The sequence below is a fragment of the Lepidochelys olivacea genome, assembly GCF_965140295.1.
Source record: "Lepidochelys olivacea isolate rLepOli2 genome assembly, chromosome: 20".
Classification (NCBI taxonomy): Eukaryota; Metazoa; Chordata; order Testudines; family Cheloniidae; genus Lepidochelys; species Lepidochelys olivacea.
In genome coordinates this window covers 20,823,089-20,844,087 of record NC_140430.1, presented here as the reverse complement: position 1 = coordinate 20,844,087, position 20,999 = coordinate 20,823,089, and the positions used below count along the sequence as shown (strand labels likewise).

General features: G+C 65.4%; 3 protein-coding genes across 3 annotated transcripts in view; 1 reads left to right on the top strand and 2 right to left on the bottom strand.

Moving 5' to 3' along the window:
- Positions 1–124: 124 nt before the first annotated feature.
- Positions 125–2,897, bottom strand: CDKN2D (cyclin dependent kinase inhibitor 2D). Its single transcript, XM_084610301.1, has 3 exons — positions 2,840–2,897; positions 2,453–2,610; positions 125–1,787 (listed from the first exon to the last, which is right to left on the bottom strand). Exons 2-3 carry the CDS (start codon positions 2,594–2,596, stop codon positions 1,428–1,430), a joined length of 504 nt encoding a protein of 167 aa, XP_084466427.1. The 5' UTR covers positions 2,597–2,610; positions 2,840–2,897; the 3' UTR covers positions 125–1,427.
- Positions 2,898–4,681: 1,784 nt separating this feature from the next.
- AP1M2 (adaptor related protein complex 1 subunit mu 2) lies at positions 4,682–11,975 on the bottom strand. The gene is made up of 12 exons (XM_084610855.1): positions 11,841–11,975; positions 10,762–10,918; positions 10,459–10,526; positions 9,769–9,899; positions 9,373–9,520; positions 8,982–9,108; positions 7,926–8,068; positions 7,317–7,388; positions 6,500–6,658; positions 6,046–6,171; positions 5,205–5,280; positions 4,682–4,961 (listed from the first exon to the last, which is right to left on the bottom strand). Exons 1-12 carry the CDS (start codon positions 11,880–11,882, stop codon positions 4,939–4,941), a joined length of 1,272 nt encoding a protein of 423 aa, XP_084466981.1. The 5' UTR covers positions 11,883–11,975; the 3' UTR covers positions 4,682–4,938.
- Positions 11,976–15,751: 3,776 nt separating this feature from the next.
- SLC44A2 (solute carrier family 44 member 2 (CTL2 blood group)) overlaps positions 15,752–20,999 on the top strand; it is a 39,050-nt gene continuing 33,802 nt past the window's right edge. The window contains exon 1 of the mRNA XM_084610104.1: positions 15,752–15,855. Within this exon, the coding sequence (XP_084466230.1) occupies positions 15,828–15,855 (28 nt within the window). The 5' untranslated portion in view covers positions 15,752–15,827. The remainder of the gene's footprint in view (positions 15,856–20,999) is intronic.

Here is a 20,999-nt window from a genome sequence, read left to right as displayed (position 1 = left end):
ACTGAAAAGTGCATTGAGATCCTAATTCCCAACCTCTGTGGCAAGACAGCTGCAGGGAACCCACCCACGCAGCTAGGGCTGCCATCTCTGCCGGAAGGAAGACCCAGGATTCATAATCCACAAATATTAATTTAATGGTTAAAAACATTAAATTATCCCCCAACATTTTCTCCAAAGCACAATAAATAGAATCTGGTTTAATCTTTTCTCTGTTTTAAAAAAACCACTATATACACAGCACAGATCCACCAATTCATCCCGGGAAGAGGCTGCTGCCGGAAGAATCAAGCTCAAACATTTTCAACGCAAAGACAATTCTGTTTCAAACACACGGGCGCTCGGGGGGAAGGGACACTGCTCGCCCGTCCCCAAGGGGCCTAGCAGAGGAGGGAAAACACCAGCCACCATCCCCCAAACCATGGCTGGAGCGTGGCTTGGCAAGACCACAGAGGCCAGCGTGAGCTGCATTGCATGCTGGGATGTGTAGTCTCTAGGGCAGCCTGGACCAAGGAGGGGCAGGAGGCACAGAGCTGATCTGGGACGGGGTGTGGAACCCCATGGGCAACATGAGGCTCTTGCCAGTGGGTCGCCCTCTTTAATAGCAGTCCTATGCGTTGCCATGGGGGATCCCAAATGCTGGCCGGCCCTAGACCTGGGTATTTGCCCCATAGCTCCAACTCAAGTCCAGCCCCCTGGGCTCTAACCTCCTGTCCCTCTCATCAGCTTGGCCCCATTAACCCTTTGCATGCCGCAGTTCCCAGTGCCCCCCACCAACCCCCGCCCCTCCCGGCTGGGTTCAATGCAAAACGGACACTCACAAAATAACACTGTACAAGGCAGGGGGACGGGCAGATATGGGGGTGGGGAGAGACCAGAGGGCCCTGTGCACGGAGCGCTCTCCTAGGGAGCCACACAACCCCCCCACTGCTTTGCGCTGAAGTGGGAGGGGGCAGGGAAGGTCCGGCTTTGCAACTGAAGCACCGTTGTGTCACCGTGCCCTCCCCACACCACAGACAGTCTTCGCTGCATGGCAGGCACTCCTCCTGGCTGCAAGGTTAGCAAGCCGCCCAGGGATCCGAGTTTGAATCATGGGCAGCAAAACCAGGCTTCCCCTCACATACACACACAGGTCAGCAATCCGGGAGGGAGGGGGAAGCACCCACGGCAAGGAGGACGGGGTGGGGAGAAGCCCCCCTCACTTGGGAACATCCTAGGAGGGGAGAAAAGCACCCACAAAAAATATAAATAGAAACAACAGTGAAAGTTAAAGACGAACTCTGAGGTAGGTGGGGGGCAGGAAGCTGCCTTTACACGGGCCGGGAATTAGGACGGGAGGGGGCAGGCAAGTCCCTCTGGGGCGGGTGCAACGGCAGGACTGGGGATGTCCCAGGAGGAGCAGTGCCACCCACCTCCTGCCCAGAAAGGTGTTACGCGGGGGCAGAGAGGTGCTGCTCCAGGATGGCCTCAAGGTGCGAGAGGCCCAGGTGACGGGCGAGCTCCAGGGGGGTGCGCCCCTCGGCGTCACGGTGCCGCAGGTTGGACTCGGGCGCCAGGTACCGCACCACCTCCATGTGCCCCTCCCGGACGGCCACGTGGACGGGCAGCGCCCCCGCCCCATCGGGCACGTTGACGTCGGCCCCATGCTCCACCAACACACGCAGGGTATCCAGGAAGCCGGTGCGGGCGGCGTCGTGGGCGGGCGCCCGGCCGGCCTCGTCCTGGATGTTGGGGCTGGCGCCCTGCTTCAGCAGCTCCTCTGCCACAAACGTGTTGCCGAACATCATCACCTGGGCGAGCGGAGGGGGGGGGTGTCACACGCAGCCTGGGGGGAGGGGATTTGAACCCAGGACCACGAGCCCCCCCCCGATGGGCAGCTGGGGACTGCACCCGTGCCCCAGAGCCCTCATCCCGCTCTAGGCAGGGAGCGCTCAGGGACTGGGACCCTAACCCAGGGCCCCCACCCAGTGAGACCTGGAGCCAGGCCAAGTGGCAGCCTTCGGCCCGGTGGCTGTGTCCATCTTGTTTGGTCTGCACCCCCCAGCTGTTTATAAACATCGCTCCTTTGGGAGGCACCTGCGGGATTAGTGTGAACCCGGGAGGGGCGGCCAGAAGGCATGAGGGGGACACACGAGGGCACTGGCGGGGTGGGACCTGGGTGCTGGAGGGGGGCGCGCACACGAGGGCGCTGGAGATGATGGGGCAAGAAGAACTGGGACCCCCGCGGGCTTGCCAGCCCCGCCCGGGAGGGAGAGCCCTGAGCTGGACAGCCTGGGCACAAAGGAGCTGCGGGTTCCCTCACCCCCCGAGTGCCCTTCGACCCGCAGCCGGGATGGGGGGCGCCAGCTCCCCGTGGGGATCCCCCAAGCTCCTGGGGGGCAGCGGGGGGCGGCTGCCTGCCCCGCTGGGGGCGCCCCGGGGTCCTGCCCCAGGGGGAAGGCGGCGGGGTCCCCACCTGCAGCGCCGTCTTGCCGAAGCGGTTGTGCGAGTCGGGATGAACCAGCTCCTGGTGCAGGAGGCGGCGCAGCTCGGCCAGGTCCCCCCGGGCGGCGGCTCCGCTCAGCCGGTCCCCGGCGCTGATCTCGTCCCCCAGCAGCATGGCCGGGCGGGGACCTGGGGGCGGACACACCGGGGGGGGTCAGCCCGTAGCCCCGCCGGGGATCGCCCTCCGCCCGGCTTCCCCGCGCCGGCCCGGCCCCTCCCGGGACACCCCCCTTCGCACCGCTCCCCGCGGCTGCCCCCGGGACCCCTGGTGCCCGGGGCTCTCCGCACCCCCGCCCAGCCCCCCCTCCGGGCTGCCCGGCCCCCCAGGCCCCGCCGGGGCTCTCCGCGCCCCCCTCACCCTGCGGCGGGTCGTCTGCGGCCAGGGAGCGGGGCCGGCGGCTGCGGCAGTGGGGAGGGCGGGGGCGGCGCTGGGGGGGGCGCTGGGGGCGGGGCGGGGCCGGGCTCGGCGAGGCTGGGGGCAGGGGCCGGGGCGGGTCCCGCGCTCGGCTCCGCCCACGTGGCCGCCCCATGTTTGTTTTTCTCTCCCAGCTCTGGGCTCGATACATTGTATCCGAACCACCACCGCCCTGGCCACGCCCCCTCCCCCGGAGTGGCCAATCGGAGCCCGGCTCCGGGCAAGCTCTTGGAGCCTCTCGCCTCCTGATTGGCCGCCGGCAGGCGGCGGGGAGGGCGGGGCTCCCTGATTCAAACGCAGCTTCGGGCGGGAAGGAGGCGGCGGCGCCGGAGCGACCGGGACCCCCTCGAACCACCCTGGGGGGGGCCGGGACCCCCCTGCCGGGACCCGCCCCGCCCCAGCGAACCCCCAGCGGCCGGGACCCCCCTTCTGCTGCGAGACTCACAGACTCTAGGCCCCCCTGGGGCCAAGCCCCCCAGGCTGAGTGACCCCCTGGGGCCAAGCCCCCCCCCGAGGAGCCGCCCCCAGCTCATGCTCTCTGCCCCCCACCTGCTAGGAGCCCCCCATCCCATGGACCCCCCACAAATGCCAGGAGCCTTGCAGAAGTTCTGGCACCCCCAGACCTGGGTTGTGCCCCCCCCCAGCCATGCTCTGTGGGGAAGGGATCCCCAGCAGACCCTGCATGGGGGGCAGGGCAGCACCGGACCGGCCCAGAGGAAGCAGCCGCTTGTGGCAGGCAGGCAGCGACCAGCTGCCATGCCCCCCCCCCCCGTGAAGCGTGACAGACAAAGCACCTGCCCCAGATGCTGCATTGGAAGATGGGGGGCCAGCCCCCTGTGATCCAGCTGGGCACTGCATTACTAGAGTGGGGAAATTCCCAGGCCTTTCCCCCTGAGCTGCCCCCCCCCGGCGAGAGAGGGAGGATACGTTCCTCTCCATGCCAGCCCGTTCAGCGCAGCCATCCATCCTGCCTTGCTCCTGCCCACACCCCTCTGCCCCCTGGCCCAGGCGCCGAGCTGCGGGGGGTCGGCCTTTACGCCCGGGCCATTAATACCCGGCTCTCGGGCGAGCAGCCGCTGTGTGAGGATGACTGGCAGCTCCAGCCGCCCGGCGCGAAGGGCCGACGCGCCCTCGCCTCAGCCCCAGCTTTGCCGGGACACGGCGCCGCAAAGCCAGCAGGCCCGGGGAGGAGCCGCAGGCCAGTTTGGAGCCAGGCCCCGGTTACCTTTCCCCACGAGCACTGGGTCAGACCCTCGCCCGGGGAAATGGAGCTGGCAGGGGACGGGGCAGAACTCAGCCGCAGCTCTTTGCCTCCTGCCCCCTCCTGGCCGATTGCCCCCCAGCTGATCCATAGCAGGGATGACACATAGGGGTCCCCCACGCAGCTGCCATTCGTGGCGGTACAAACAGAAGCCGGCCTGTAGCAGCCAGATACTCCTGCTTCAAAGGAAGGGGCCTGGCGCCCTGCAGTGCTGCGATTCCTTGGTGCTGGAGTGCCCTCCTGACCCATTAGAGATTGGCTCATGCCCGGGAGCAGATGGGTTTAGATCCCATCCCAGCTCTCGGGCTATGTCGTCCTCCCTTGGGTTTCTTGCTAAGCCCAATCCTGTGCTCAGAGACGCATATCCAGCCCCGCTGACTGCAGTGGGGAGCAACTGAGGGCAGAACGGGGCCCTCTGCGAGTCCCGCCCAGGTACCCGCGGCACTCTCCAGCCCAAAGGGGTCAGGAGAGCCCCTCCCCGATTCACATCGGACACCCCCGTGGCAGCTGGCACTAAACCATCCTCAGAGCCAAGCGAGGTTTATTTCCTCTTTATAAATCAATAGATAAGTCGGGAGAAAGGACCGGGCCCTGGGGTAGGGGAGTCTCCAGAAATTCAGCCCCAGCTGGGGGCAGGACGGCAGACAGCAGCCCAGGGGGAAATGCACAAAATTCTCTTTTAAAAGGGCCTCTCTAGGTTCACAGGGCACTCGCTGCGGTCCGGGGGCTCCAGCCTCCTTCAATCGTGGGGCCGCAGGATCCCTCGCCGCCCGGCTGGAGCCTACTGGGTCCGGAGCTGGTAATCTGGACCGAGAAAGGGAGACGTGCGTGTGAAATGCGGAGCCGGGGATCATAATGGGCCAAGTGGATCACGGGAGCGCAAAGTGCACCATGGCCTGGTGACCCTTCCTGGAATCCGCCCACCCTCAGTAGACCCCCACCCCCATGGCCGGGGGGCCGATACAGAGTGAGCTTCCCCCCTCTAGGGCTGAGAGGGCAGACCCCGGCCAACGCACCCCCCAGCCAGACAGCCCCTGGGTGACTCACCCCCGCTCTGGGTGATGTACCGCACCCAGGGCAGTGCCTGGTACCCGCTCTTCTCGATGATCTTCATGTAGCGCACCTGCCGGGGAAGGAAGTCACAAGGCAGGCGGCTATTTGGTGGGGACATTCCCGCCCTCCCCTGGCACCACTGGGGGACTGCTCCAGCCTCCCCCCAGCTCAGAGCTGTACCCCCTCCCCCCAGCTTGCCAGTCACCGGGACCTTCCCCTCTGGCCCCTCTCCGGGGGAAACCGAGGCACAGGCTTGCCCAAGGAGCTGGGGCAGAGCCCAGCCCTGGCCTGACCTCCCTGCGTCTCCAACCCATCTGCAGAGTCGCTGCATTTCCCTTAGCACCGCCCTCCGCGACAGCCCCGACTCTGCATTAGGGTCGCAGGCTGCCCCCTGCTGCAGAGGAAGGCTCAGGGAAGAGGAGGGGGAATGAGCCCCACTTCTGGCAACTGAGCTGCAGTCCGGGGGGGGCTCCCCCGTCCCGGGTCCAGCTCCCCGGATGAGTCGCTTGCCCACAGAACCGCCGCGCAGCAGGAACATGGGAACCAGAGCGCGTCAGCTCATCTTCCCCAGCTCCCCACGCCCCCCAAGGCCGGGGGCGGTCATAGGCAGGATGGCGTGGAGAGACCAGGGTGGGGCGAGAGGGAGGCTGGCAGCTTGGATTGAAGGCACCATGAGCAGGGGGAGGGGTGATGGCATGGGAAAGGGTATAGCCCCCCCACCCCGGGCTTTCCCAGGCCCTCTCTCCACACACCCTGCCCCCCACTCTCCTAGTTCTCTCCTCTCCACACCCAGCCCCCCTCCCTCCATATAACCCCCCTGACCGCTCCTGCTTACCTGGATTCCGGAGACGGTAAAGTAGGGGATCTCAAAGCGGACAGCAATGGGCGGCCGCCCCTCCACCTCTTCCTTCTCCACGCTGGGCAACCCAAAGTGGGCCCGCATCAGGAACTCTTTCCCACCCTGTGGAGACAAGCATGGCCCTCATGGGGAAACTAAGGCTGCAGATTATCCCAGGGCGCCCCCTCCCCACCTTCCCGCATCCCTGCGAACAGCTGGCTGACCTGGGGGATCGATTCGACCAGGACAGGCAGCAGGCAAGTAACTCGCCCAAGGTTACTTAGCAAAGTCAGTGTCAGAGCCAGGGGTAGAATCCAGCAGTCCTGGCTCCTAGCACCTGCTGCTCTAACCACTGGACCCCACTCCCCTCCCAGAGCCAGGGATAGAACCCAGGAGTCCCGGCTCCCAGCCCTTGCCAGCATAAGGGGGGGGGCAAAGGCCGCTCTCTCACCGGGAACGACTTGATGCTCCAGATGACGATGTTCTTCTCGGGCATGTACTTGGCACTGCCAACGCTGGTCTTGAACTTGGGGGAGTCGGCGTCGCTTGGGACGGGGACCGAGATCTCCACACCATTGGCCACCGACTGCTTCTTGAACTGGCCCTTCGCCTTCCCAGGGCAAGGGGGGGAACACAGCGTCAGGGGCGTCCCCTTTCACAGCTCAGCAACCCCATGGGCTGAGCCAGCTGGGGCTGGGGGGAATGAGATCAGACCCTCCCGCTGCTCAGCCAGGAAGGCAGCAGAGTTACTGTGCGGAGGAGTTAATTGGTGGGGCTTATCATCATCCATGAGGACACTGGGCCCTGCAGCCCAAGGAGCGCTAGGGGAAAGGTCTCCTGTCTAGGTGCCTGTCCAAGCCACTCACAGCCACCCTCCTGCCCCCGGGGGGGAAGGACATGTTAACTCCATGTTACAGATGGGAAAACTGAGGCATGGGGCAATGTGAGTGACACACTCAGGGTCCTGCAGGAAATTGAACCCAGGTCTCATGAGTCGAAGGGAGCGTCCTACTCACTAGGCCTTCCTTCCCCACTAGAGTCTTACCCCACTGGGGGCATACAAAGCTGTAGGTGTTCATTCTCCTTGGCAGGCTGAGGGTGTTTTGGGGGGGGCTCAGTGCAGGCCAAGGGGAGTCCGCACACCCCGTTAGCTCTGGGGCATCTGGCACAGCAGTGTGAAAATCTGGGGGGGGCGCAAAGGATCGAGGTGCCCTTGGACCCGGTCATGGCACACCCAGTCACCCCACACACCCAGTCCAGGGGCTCACCTTCACCATGATCTCCACGCGGCTGTGGGAGAACTTCTCGATGACCGACTCGATCCAGATGAGGGGCTTCACCTTCCCGCAGGGAGAGAGAACGGAAAGTCAGGCCCCCCCCTGCCCCGGGTAGTGCCCAGGAGTGGGGCAAAAAGGGAGTCGCTCAAAGTCCCACAGTGAGTCATTGGGAGAGCCAGGGGCAGAACCCAGGAGTCCTGCTTCAACCCACGAGATCCCCACCCCCTTCCCAGAGCCAGGGACAGAACCCAGGAGTCCTGCTTCAACCCACGAGATCCCCACCCCCTTCCCAGAGCGAGGGGCAGAACCCAGGAGTCCTGCTTCAACCCACGAGATCCCCACCCCCTTCCCAGAGCGAGGGGCAGAACCCAGGAGTCCTGCTTCAACCCACGAGATCCCCACCCCCTTCCCAGAGCGAGGGGCAGAACCCAGGAGTCCTGCTTCAACCCACGAGATCCCCACCCCCTTCCCAGAGCCAGGGACAGAACCCAGGAGTCCTGGCTCCCAGCCCCCTGCTCCCTCCAGTCTCATGTGTCGGACAGGGGCAGGGGCACAGTGCTGAGTGTGGTGCCGTGCCCTCCCTGCAGGCCCGCTGCCCACCTGCGTGTTGAGCCGGTAGGACATGAGCTCGAAGTCCCCGTCAGGCGGGATGAAGGAGATGGTGCGGTCGTTGTCGAAGCGCGAGAGCCGCACGCACTGGTGGAACTTGACGTCCTCCAGCTCCACCGACTTGTTCTTGCCACCTGGCACGGCGAGCAGAGGGGGCAGCTGTGAGGGGGGTGGCAGAAGGGCTGGGGGGGGTGCAACTGGATGGGGGGAGCCCTGCAGACACTCAAGATCTACTGCTCTGTGATACGAAGCTGAACATCAAGTGTGGCGGGGTGGTCCCCCCGCCACGCTGGGAGAGGGCTGAGAGGGGAAACAGCCACAGCTGTAGCCCGTGTAGTTAGGGCCCAGCTGGCCCTTATCAGAGGGCTGTGGGCCAGAAGGGGAGAGACTCTCTCTAGCTACCTGGAGAGAGGAGGACCTGGCTGCCGGGGAAGCTGAGGGGGTACCCAGGGAAGGGCAGAGGGAGCTGGGGCGCTCCAGCCTAGCAGAGCCCCAGGCTGCAGGCCGAGGTAAAGGCCCACACAAGGGTACTAAGGCTGCAGAGGGGCAGCCCAGGCCTAGACAGAGGCAGCTGGTCCGACCCCGCTTGCCGATGATGAGTGGTGCGGACTGCGTCTGCCCCAGGGAGCGGGGGCTAGACGAGGCAAGGGAGGGATAGGGGGTTGGGGGTTCCCTGGGAGGGGGGACCCAGACTGAGGGGGTACTGCCAGGGGGCAGAGCCCTAGGCTAGAAGGGGTCCGGGAGGGGCATGGGGCCAGCGGCAGGCGAGACACCGACTGGCAGAGGGCGCTCCTGGCTGAAAAGAGCTAATTCCCTGGGCAGCCAGCAGGCGGCGCTGCAGCGGTGAGTCGTCGCCCCGCGACACCAAGACACAGTTTATGTAGGGCCTACAATAACTCCAGTGCTGCCATAAGTGTGGGGGGAGCAGCTGTGGGGTCAGCCTGCCCCTCCACACAGGGAGCCCCCCTCCCCTTGTGCGTGCTCTCCGCCCTGGGCAGAAGGGGCTAAGCCGTGGTAGGGGCAAGCCGGGGCACCCCGGGTACTCACGCCCGGTCAGCTCAAAGAGCATGCGGTCATTAAGGCCCAGCCGCAGCTCGGGCATGCCGGAGAGAAACGTCTTCAGCTTGATGGTGCCCACGATCTCGCTGAGCAGGACACTGCCATTGGTGTTCACCTGGGGGGCCGGGAGCGTGGTCAGCAGAGGGACCCTATTCCCCTCTTCCGCGCTGGCCGGGCACGGGCTCGGTGCTGGGCCTGGGCCCTGCCCCCAGGAGCCGGCCACGGCCCCGACACACGCCGGGGCTCCTGGCAAGCTGGGCTGGGGGGCTTGGGCAGCTACCGGCCAGGGCAGGGAGCCAAGGCTGGAGTCTCGTCTCCAGCCCCCGGGATCCCTTGGCCCACCTCCCTTGTGGCCCCAGGGCTCCCCACCCCCGCTCACCAGCAGGTTCACTGACTCAATGACATCGATGAAAACCTCATTCTTCTTGTACTTGATGCCCTCGGAGCGCCAGGACACGGCGTTGGTGACGGTGGGGGGCACGTGGGACTTGCCAGTCTCCAGCTTGTTGCCTTGCTGGGTGATGTACCTGGGGATGACGCCCGGTTAAAAGAGCCCATCTCCTCCCCGGGGCACTGGCTTTGCTGCCCACTCTGCCCCTGGCCGGAGAGATCCTAGTTACACCCGCGCCAGAGGTCCAGCCCCATGAACCCGACAGGAAACTCCTCTCTCTGTACTAGCCTCCGTTTCCTGAGCTTCTCCATTTGCCTTATTTTCACTGGCCGCCTTCCCGGGCCCAGCCACGTGAATCCACTGGCCCCTGCCTGGGCTACTCACTCCTGGAGGATTTTGCTGTCAGTCGTCTGGGGGAACCCGAAATCCATCAGCTCATCCAGCAGCTCGTAGATGATGACGAAGTTGTCTCGGATGCTCTCCTCCTCCAGCTCCTTAAAGTACTCGGAGAAAACCTGGGAGAGGGACAGGAGCACTAGCCACTTCAGACGCCGCTCGCTCGCCGGCCTCTTCCTAGGGGCCGAGGTAGGATCTCCCTTCCCCGGGAATAACCCCTGGCCCCACTCAGTCAGCTGGGCGAAGCCACGCCAGGCATGGGGGTGGGAGGGGGTGACCAAGTGGATCTGTTCTGGGATCACATGGAGCTGGGTGGTGCCAGGCCAGGCACAGGGAGGAGGGGGAATCAAGCGGATCTGTTCTGGGATCAGGCAGAGCTGGGTGATGCTGGGGGGGCCAAGCAGATCTGTTCTGGGATCATGTGGAGCTGGGTGCTGCCAGGCTGGGGTGGGGGTGAGGGGGAATCAAGTGAATCTGTCCTGGGATCAGGCAGAGCTCCAATATCCAGGGCTTTGCTGCCTCCCCGTGCAGACATCATTGGCTCTCCCAACCCTGCTCCGCTCAACTGAAGCGGGGTCCCGGGGACATGACGCTGAGGCTGCAGCCCCTCCCGCCGCCCAGCAGGAGGTGCCGCAGGGACGCACCCCCATTGGATCCAGCACCGCCCGCGTCGCTCACCTCCACCACCTTGTAGAGGAAGGAGTAGACCAGCGAGGCATTGGCGTTCTTCATGGTGGTGGCCACCACTGTGGGGCGAGTTAAGGAAAGGGGGGGATCACTCTGGGGAGCAGGGTGCCACGTTCTGCCCATACGCCCACTCCTGCCCCAGGAGGGACCTGCTGGGGGGAGAGGGGTCAGGCAGCTGCCAGTTAGCGTCATCCATTTGGGGACACAGCACCAGGAGATCATGGGCACCAGAGCTTGTGAAGGTGGGGGGGTGCCCAGGGGAGGGCAGGGCGGCCGCCAGCGCTGGTAGGATACGGTACAGGTTGGTGTGCTTGATCCAGAGGAAGTGGACTTTGCCATGGGTCAGCAGCGGGGTCAGGGCCCCCTCCTCCTCCTTCTGCATCAGCAGCGGCATGAAGTGATCGATCTCTGCCATGCTCGCATCCCCCTTGTAGTTCCGGCTGATCAGCGGCTGCGGGACGGAGAGGCTGGGGGTGCGTGGGGACAGGCCTGAGGGAGCCCCCCGTGGGGACCCCTGCAGGAGAGCACCAGCCCCGCCATCCATGGGGACCCACTCCCCACAGTGAAGCTTTCGCCCTGCTCCACCATGGGCTGAGGATTTTGTGACCTTTCTTTCTTTCATTCATTTCAGGTGAGTAGCCTGGTGGAGTCCCCTAAGCAGGGAATCCCCCTTCTGCTCTGGCCTCCCACACTCTGCCCAGCTCCCCCACGCAGCCCCTGCCCCGCATGGCCTGTCAGCCCCTCCAGAGCCCAGGTGAGCAGAGCCCAGAGCTCCATCAGGGTCGGACGAGGCCTTCGTGGGGCAGGTTGTTCCCGCACCTGCCCCTGGTGTAGCCGGAGCTGGGCATCTGGCTGGGAGCTGGGCTGGCTGGGCCTCGGGGTGGCCAGTCTCACTTTGCTCTGGCCATTCTGTGACCTTCACGGGACCCTGTGGGGAGGGGGATGTCCCCCCATCCCTTCACAGCATGCTCCTCCCCACATCTCATCTGCTAGTCAGAGCAGGGGGGCTGGGAGCCAGGACTTTAGGAGGAGAGTGGGGTCTAGTTGTTAGGGGGGAGGGCTGGAAGCTGGACTCCTGGGTTCTCTCCCCAGCTCTGGGAGGGGAGTGGAGTCTGGTGATTGGAGCAGGGGCCTGACAGCAGAACTCCTGGGTTCTATTCTTAGATCTGGTTCTGTGGCCATGGGTGAGTTTCCTTCCCCCACCCCGTGCCTCAGTTTCCATGGCCAGTTCAGAGTGGGGGCTGGGGTGGCACTGGGCCAGGGCAGAGCATGCTGGGGGTTCTTTCCAGCCTCCCTTTAGGGACCATTTGCAAAGTGCCCCCCCCCAGCTGTCGGGGGCTGGAGGCCTGGGTGGGGGGAGCAGCAGGGCTCACCTTGCCTTTGAGGTCCAGGACGAAGACAGCGGAGGCTGACATGATCCTGGCCTGGCCTGGCCCCCTCCCGGCCTGTGCGCAGCTTCCTCCTTCCTGGCTCCCCGCAGGGCCAGGTGAGGGAGCTGCGCCCACAGGTGAGCTGGCCCCTTAAAGGGGAAGTGACACATATCCGCCGACAGGAAGGAGGGAGGCGGCCACAGAGGCGCCCTGGGGTGGCGGCGCACGGAACCCCTGGCACACCTGGGCCCACAGGCCGTGGGACAGATGGTGCTTGTGCCCCCCCACCCCCATGGGTCTGCCCCGCAGCTGGCCTGACCTCTGGGCTGCAGCTCAAGGGGGCTGGGCTGGAGGAATCCTCTCTGCCCTCCAAGTGTCCAGCGAACCCCCCTCAGGGCTTTGCCCCAAACCCCTGCCCCCTGCTTAGCACCTGGGAGTCATTCCCGGGGGAGGGGGGGCAGGCAGAGCCAAGCCCTGGGGCTGTCAGTGTGTGGGGGTGGCCAGGGAGAGGGGGGCAGGCTGGGGGTGGGACAAGGAGGTAAGGGAGCTGGGGAGCATTGTGGAAAGATGGGGGGCAGGAGAGGGGGTGGCCTGGGGCAGGGGAATCTCCACAAACTCCTTGCTCTGCCCAGGGCCCTGGCCTGGCAAGAATTCCCCAGCCACCCACGCGGGCGCATTCCAGCCCCGGGCCGGGCGACCTCGCCAGCCAGGACAATGGGGGCCTGTGCTGGGCAGGGCCAGTGCCAGCCGGAATCCAGCCTCCTCTGCGCCGGGCTATGCGGCTAGGATGCGGAGGGGCGTGGGAGCCAGGCTGCGCTCAGCAGCATGGCATGAGCCGGGGAATGCAGGCGGGTGGCAGCTGGAGCTGTGGGAGCTCATGCAGCCGATGCCATTTCCCGCTGAAGAGTCTCACAGGAGTGTCTAGAAGCCCTGAGCAAATCCGAGGCCCCCCTGGGGCCTGGCGCTGCCCAGACCCCCACCAAGATCCGGGACCCCCCTGGGGCCAGGTGCTGTATGGACACAGCATGAGAGAGATTCCCTAAAGAGCCAAAGCCTGGGCAGGGAAATAGAGGCCCAGAGAGGGATGTGACTTGCCCACGGTCACCCGGCAGGGCAGTGGCAGGGCCAGGAATGGAACTTGGGTGTCCTGAGTCTCAGCCCAGTGCCCCACCCACTAAGCCGCAGTGTCTGTGGGGTATGATGTGCGTGGGCCGGCTCCGATCCCTCCTCTCTCCAGCCCAGCAGCGGCACGGGACTCTCGGGGCTTTCCCCTGCTCCAGCTCTCAGCCCATCTCCTAGTGGGGTGGGTGCCCACCTCCCAGACACCATCCCCCTGGTTGACACCTCCTTGCCAGCAACCTCAGCGGAGAGGAGATCTGCTCCCTCCAGCTTGGGGGGGGGAGGGCCTCCATGCCAGGTGCTGCTCGGCTGTTGCCATTCGGCAGCACTTCATATGCAGTGCCGTGGGCATGGCCTGTTTGTTATTGGCTGTGTGCTGCAGCGGGCACGGCCCCTCCCCGAAGTGTGCCCGCTCTGCTCCCCGGGAGCCGGAAGGCAGCTGAACCCAGGGGCCGCAGGGACGATTCCGTTACAAAACCCAAACCCAGGCGTCAGGCCCTGCCCGGGTGGGCGTCCGGCTCGGCTGCTGCTCCAGGGCTCTGCGCTGGTGCCACGGGGCAGAACTCAGAGCTCTGAGCATCTCTGCCCCTGGCACCAGCCTGATGGAGAGTCAGAGTCACCCCAGCATGGGGGGCGCCCCCCGGGTTCCACTGCAGCCAAGCTGCCCGCAGGGCTAATGGAGTGCCCGGCTCCAGAAAGCAGAGCCCGAGCTGCCAGGGCCTGGCTCCCCCATGAGCAGGGGACTCGCCCTTTTCCAAGGGACCTGAAGCCCTTGGCTAGAAGATGAACAAAGGGCCCAGCCCCTGCCCTGTCCCCACATAACCCGTGTGATGTGTTTCCTAAGTGAGGCAGCAGGGGGTGCTGGTGCTCCCCTTTCAGGGACCCAGGGAGTCTGTTTCCATGCCCACGCTATGCTGCGACTGCACCCTGGGATCTCTTCAGGGGTGCCCAGTGCAGGAGCCTTGCGGCTGCCCCCGAGGAATTCAGGGAGGTGCAGAGATCAGCCCGTCTGGGAAGTGAACCCTGGGGCTTGGCAGCACAGAGCCAAGAAGGGATGAGGAGGAAGGATGGACTGACGGCCCAGGTGCTGGGGTAGGACCCAGGAGATCTAGGGACAGTTCCTAGCTCTGCCCCAGACTCTCCTGTGGGGCCTTGGGCCTGTCCCTGCATCTCTCTCCATTCCCCCTCTGTCAAATGAGAGTGAGCCTGCTGTTCTCCCGCTCGACCTGTCTGGTCTCTTTAGATTGGAAATGGGGACTGATTTTCTGGGCAGTGCCTGGCATGACGGGGCCCCGATATTGGTCGGGGTTTGTGCAGCGCCCGGCACGACGGGGCCCTGGTCTCGGCTGGGGCCTCTCGGCACTGCTGAGGTACCTATATAATAATAAGGGGAAGCTCAGGAAGAAATCAGAAGCAGGCAATCGGTCTGTGCTGGGCAGTGTGGGCAGATGCTGGTGCCAAGCCCTGGGCTCTTTGCCCAGGGACAGAGCCCTCCATGCTCAGCATGTCTCTGTAATTGCACGGTGTATATTTGGGTGGGTACAAGCACGTTCTGTTAGGGGGGACGACCCACGGTGCAGCAGGGCCCACGCCCGGGGTAATTGGAGGGGGTCAGCGAGCAAGGCAGTTCCAGGCCACATCGGGAAGAGCTGCTTGCCTTTCACAAGCATTCCTGGATCTGAGGGAGGCAGCAGGACTGCGGCTGGGTGGGGTTGTGGTTGTGAGTTCTTGTCATAACAGCCAGGATCACAGGCCAAGCAGCGCACAGGAAATGTGGCCAGCTGGCTCCTTCGCAGGCACTGACATCCCTGTGTGCAGCTCACGGGCCCTATAGGGCTGTAGGGGCTGTGCACTGCTGAGACCCAAGGAGGAGCAGGGGGGGATCTAATGCAAGGGGCGGGTCCTGGGGGGGTCTCAGTGCCTGGGACCAGTGCCCCCTCCCCTCCTGCTGAGCTGATGCAGGGAGTGAAATTAACAATGAGTTTTCATTAAAAAAAATTCAATCTCTATGGACTGATTTGTTCTGACAGGCTGCAGGGATGTGTCTACACAGACCGCTGGCCTCATCTGATACAGCTGGGATATCAGGCTATATGGACCCATAATAATCTATATGGCAGGACATGGGATACTGGACTATATGGACCAGCAACAGTCTATATAGTATGGCAGGACATGGGGTGCTGGCCTGTATCAACCTGTAAGTCAGATCCATTAGGGAAGAGTTGTGGATACTGAGGTCTGAGGCCTGGTCCCCTATGGAGCCACTTAACGAGCTGGACAGACCTGTGCTGCTGTTCTGGGCTGTTTAGGGTCTTGTCCGGGGCGCATCACTGTGGTATCCTCTCCAGCGCAGCAGGGGGCGGGCAAGTGGGCCAGCGGACCTGTAATGGCTCGATCCCGCAGGGCAGGAAGGAGGGTGCTGGACTGTATGGCCTGATGGCCCAACCTGGCGTAGCACTGGCAGGCAGGGCGATATCGGCCAGTAGCGACCGCTGAGCTGATCGATTGTGGAAGATGAGATATGTGGACTGAAGGTCTGATCTGTAATGGCAGGAGGTTCCATACTGGGCTATATGGACCGATCTATATGGACTGTGGTCCAGTCCGAGGCTGCAGGAGGTGGGATATTGGACTATACGGACTGACGGGATGGGGCGGCCATGGGGCTATATGGCCTTGCCCCAGCGGACCACAACCCCTCTCTGCCCCTCCCCAGGCAGGCGGCGGAGGACCCAGGCGACCGGGCAGCCGAGCTCTGGGGGTGTGTCCTCAAGCCCCGCCCCCCCGGCGGCCCCCGGGCTGTGCCGGGCGAGCGGCGGCGGCGCCGGGTGCTGGGGAACGCAGCCGCCCGCGGGGTCCGGGCCAGCGATGGAGAAGGAGCCGGACGGGGCTTACGGTAACGGGGGGGCTCCGTGGGGCGGGGGGGCTGCATCCAGGATCGGGGCCCTCCCCCGCCCGCATCGCCGGGCATCTGGGCAGGAAAGTGCCCGAGGGGAGCTGGGGTGGGGCTGCCCCCATCTGCTGGGCTCAGCCGGGGGGGGAGTGAGCTGGGATCCCCCCTTGTGCCCGCCCACCCGCGGCTATTTCCCCTTAGGGCCCCAGACAGCTGGACCCTGTAACGCCCAGGGGCTCAGCCCCGCATTCCCACCCCCGTCGGGGTTTGGGGCCCAGGTGCCCTTAGAAGGGAACCGCGCCCCTGGGCTCCCGCTGTCCGTGGGGGGCGGTCAGGCTGGGGGCTGCGGGGGGAACCAGGCCCGTTAGCTGGTCTGCTGCATCGCCAGGGGCGGGTGATGGCTGATGCTGGTTTGTGATGGGGAGATGGGCGCTGTGGGGCTGGGTTCGCCTCGGCTGCTTTGAAAGCAAAGATCCCAGCGGGGTGCAAAGCCAGGAAACCCTCGGTCCTGCCCTGGGGAGGGTGCAATGCAGCCGAACTGAGAACTACGGCCAGGAGACCGCGACCCAGACCAGGGCCCCGTCGCGCCGGGCGCCCCCCAGACCCCACCCGAGACCAGGGCCCCGTCGCGCCGGGCGCCCCCCAGACCCCACCCGAGACCAGGGGCCCGTCGCGCCGGGCGCCCCCCAGACCCCACCCGAGACCAGGGCCCCGTCGCGCCGGGCGCCCCCCAGACCCCACCCGAGACCAGGGGCCCGTCGCGCCGGGCGCCCCCCAGACCCCACCCGAGACCAGGGGCCCGTCGCGCCGGGCGCCCCCCAGACCCCACCCGAGACCAGGGGCCCGTCGCGCCGGGCGCCGCCCAGACCCCAGCCGAGACCAGGGGCCCGTCGCGCCGGGCGCCGCCCAGACCCCAGCCGAGACCAGGGCCCCGTCGCGCCGGGCGCCGCCCAGACCCCAGCCGAGACCAGGGCCCCGTCGCGCCGGGCGCCGCCCAGACCCCAGCCGAGACCAGGGCCCCGTCGCGCCGGGCGCCGCCCAGACCCCAGCCGAGACCAGGGCCCCGTCACGCCGGGCGCCGCCCAGACCCCAGCCGAGACCAGGGCCCCGTCGCGCCGGGCGCCGCCCAGACCCCGCCCGAGACCAGGGCCCCGTCGCGCCGGGCGCCGCCCAGACCCCGCCCGAGACCAGGGCCCCGTCGCGCCGGGCGCCGCCCAGACCCCGCCCGAGACCAGGGCCCCGTCGCGCCGGGCGCCGCCCAGACCCCGCCCGAGACCAGGGCCCCGTCGCGCCGGGCGCCGCCCAGACCCCGCCCGAGACCAGGGCCCCGTCGCGCCGGGCGCCGCCCAGACCCCTTTAGTTACAGCACTCAGCTGCTCTCCCTTCGCGGGGAGCTGGCTCTAACCCGCCCCGCAGCACATTTGCAGGCTGCTGTGTGTAGAGGGGGGCTGGGAGCACCAGATATGTGATGTTACAGACCATTAGTTCCCTCCCCCCCATTCCGGGTCCCCCAGCTGTCAATCATGTCCAGTTCCTGGGGTGATGTTCCCACGGGGTGTTTATCCCAACCAGCCCTGGGCTTGGCTGCCACCCCACCCCCACTTCCGTTTCCCTCAGTGCGGAGCCCTGTGTTTCTAATCACCAGCACCACTTGCTCTGTTTCCTTCCACCCGGACTGACAGGGGCGGGGGAAAGGAGTGGGGGCGGGGTGGCTGGGCCTGGGGCACACCCTGGTGTGACAGCCCTGTGAGAAATGCGATGGGCCAGGGCAGCTGCCCAGCTCCCCCAGGTGGGTGCCCGCACTTGCTCTCCTGCACAAACAGTGCTGATAGCTACGGGGTGGGAGCGGGGTCTGGGGCCGCTCCTAGCAGGTCCCGGAAGCAGCGGCATGTCCCGTCTCCAGCTCCTATGCATAGGGGCAGCCAGGGGGCTCTGCTCCACGCACTGCCACCACCCCAAGCGCTGCCCCTGCAGCTCCTGTTTGCCGGGAACCGCGGCCAATGGGAGCTGCAGGGGTGGTGCCTGCAGACCAGGCAGTGTGCAGAGTCGTCTGGCTCTGCCTCCGTGTAGGAGCTGGAGAGGGGACATGCCGCTGCTTTTGGGAGCTGCCTGAGGTAAGTGCCACCTGGATCCTGTACCCCTGAGCTGCCCCCCTCCCAGTGCCCCAATCCCCTGCCCCAGCTCTGATCCCCCTCGCACCCTCCGAACCCCTCGGTCCCAGGCTAGAGCCACCTCCTGCACCCCAAACCCCTCCTCCCCAGTCCCACCTTAGAGCCTGCACCCCCAGCCGGAGCCCTCACACATCGCCTGCACCCCATTCCCCCTGCCGCAGCCCAGAGCCCCCTCCCACACCCTGAACTCCTCATTTCTGGCTCGGCCCCAGAGCCCGCCCCCCAGCCAGAGCCCTTACCCCCTCCGGCACCCCAGCCCTAATTTCGTGAGCGTTCGTGGCCCGCCATACAATTTCCATACCCAGATGTGGCCCTTGGGCCAAAAGGTTTGGCCCCCCATGATCTAGCGTCTCGCCCCTTTCACTGCAGAGCACTGTGCAGCCAGAGGGTCAGCGTGGTTATTGCTTTTGGTCACTCATTAGTGGTACTGCGGTGGCTACCAAACCTTGGTCCTGCGTGGAGAGCCACTGGGCCAGGCGCTGCCCAGACCCCGCCCGAGATCAGGACCCCGTCGTGCCGAGCGCTGCCCAGACCCCGCCCGAGATCAGGGCCCCATCGTGCCGGGCAGTGTACAAATGTAGACTGGGAAATAGTCCCTGCCCCAAAAAGCTCACTCTCAAACAGCCTCCTCCCCAATGCCCAGGACTCCGCAGGGACCCCCTGTGGTGGGCACAGAATTTTAACTCTCCTGATTTATGGGGCAAGTTTGAATTGAGGAGATGGTTTCCACACCCCCTCCCCCCCCGGCCCAATGAGACAGAACAGGGCTGGGGGCGGGGTGCTCTCACCTTCCTGGTGTATAACGAGCTCTTTCCTCTGTCCTGGTCCCCATGCAGGGAGCCCTGGAGCGCCCCACCCTGGTGATGCTCTGGCTCTGGCAGCCAGATGGCACCCCAGCAGTTGGGATGTCGTCAGCCCGGTCTGGGGGGGGTTGTTCTCTCCTGGAGGAAGAGCTGTGGCGGGAGCCAGACTGAATCCATCCAAGGAGGTTTCTTGGCTCAGACGGCTGGTGTGAGCGGCTGCAGGGCTGGGCTCTGTTCTTCGCTGGAGCCAGCTCTGCGTGTAGCACCCTGGGGACAAGGCCCAGGTGGGGGTGGAGCCCGTGGGGGTCAGCTCAGCCAGGCCCACGCCACCAGCGCTTTGTCCCCACGCGGGGTTTACGCCGAGCTGGCTCACTCCGGCCCAGACATGTCATTCTCCGCGGTAAAGGCAGAGTCGCTGGATGCCCGGCTGGCTCGGGGAGCCGAACGCTCGCACTGCTCCAGCTAAACTAGCTATGGGGCCTGGGTGGGAGCTGGGGTGGCACTGGGGGGCTGGCCTGAGCCGCCGTCCGTCCCGCCGTGGTCACACAGCTATTTGTAGCAGGCTGGCTTGGACAGAGCTAGCCCGGGTCTGGCTGCCCGCGCTGGGAATCACCCATCCAGGCCGCTGCGTAGACGTGCTCTTAGAGTGGGCGCTGTGTGGGTCCCAGGGCAGGCAGCGGCACTGGAGCATATGGACTGGTGGCCCCGGAGGGGAGATCCGATGTGCCTGGCACAGCGGGGGCCTGAGCCTGGCCGTGGATGGCACCGCAGTCCAAGCCCCTCTTCTCCGTAGATTCCTGCGCTTTCGATAGGTGCGGCCACTGCACCCATCACCATGGTATCTGGGCCCCTTCCAGTCACGTGGGGCTCACTCGCTCACTCTTACTCTCTCCCTAGGTGAGCGTAGGGGATCCTCGGCCTTGTCTTCCCCCTCGGCTAGAGCCCGGCCTGCCTAGGGGGGCAGGTCAGGTCCGTCACCCTCCAGGAGGGGGAGAAATACCCTGCTTTAGACGATGGGGCTGGGACCTCGCCTGACAGGGCTAGCTTGGCTGGGAAAGGGCAGCACGGGGTGTGGGGGTGTGGTGGGGGGCAGGGGTATTTGCAGGGGATGCGTCTCTCTCTGTAGGGGTTCTCCAAGGCGGGGTGATGCCCTGCCCCCTGTACAAGGGGAGCGTCATGGCCGGATTCAGGGTTTGCAGCTGGGATTCCGGGCTGCAGATGAGGGGTCAGAGGTGCCCCCCCATTCCCACCCCCGCCAGCTGGCAGCGTTTCAGAGCATGGCATGCCGGGAAGAGGGGCGGAAGTGGACCAGGAACTGAGGAAGGAGGTGGCTGCCTTCCAGGCATTCAGGACAGGGTGGGTCGCGGAGCCACTCACTCCCCAGGGACATGCTGCCTTGGGAGAGAGCCCACAAAGCGTCGAGTCTCTTGGTTTCGATACATGTGGCTTTTTGCTTCCAACCCTGCTGTTTTAAATGGGGAAGCCCAGCCCCTGCCTACACAAGTGCTTCCGGGGGGAGCGGGTGTTGTGTAACCGTGCACAGCCACAGCTTAGGGGGTCGGGGGTGAGGAGTTCTCTGCCCAGTGGGATCTAGGGAGGAAGAATGTCCCAGAGAAAGACAGACCTGCTCCCTGTCTGTCCTGCAGAGACCTGCACCCGAAGCTGCTGCGGGGGGGATGTTTCCGTCTGTCGGGGGATGTTCAGTCTCCCGGAGGTTGAGAGGCTGCCTAGGGCCCCGGTCCCTGGGTCCAGACCCTTATAACCAGAGGCTGCAGACCTTGGCCTGGCTGGAGGAGAAGGAGCCTCCCCTCTCTCAGCGGACTCCTGCCCCAGCTAGCTGACTCAGGGAAAGGGAATCTGAGCAAGGCAGGAGCTGCCTCAGCCAGACGGATGAGAGGGAGTTTTGAGGGGTGGAGAGCCAGGCTCTGAGATGCCTGCCAGTTCACATGCCAGTCCAGACCCAGCTTACAGGGAGAGCTGCAGGTCCTGGCCATGCTGGGACCCATCAGGGCAGCAGAGGCCTGGGCCCGGACAGCAAACAGCTGGTGGTTTGATGCTGCAAACAGTGTTGGATTGCAAGGCTGGAAACGCCAGAGGTGCCGGGACCACAAGAAGATTTGGAAAGAGGCAAGCGCTGTCCACGGGCCCCCACAGAGCCCCCAGCATCAGAGGG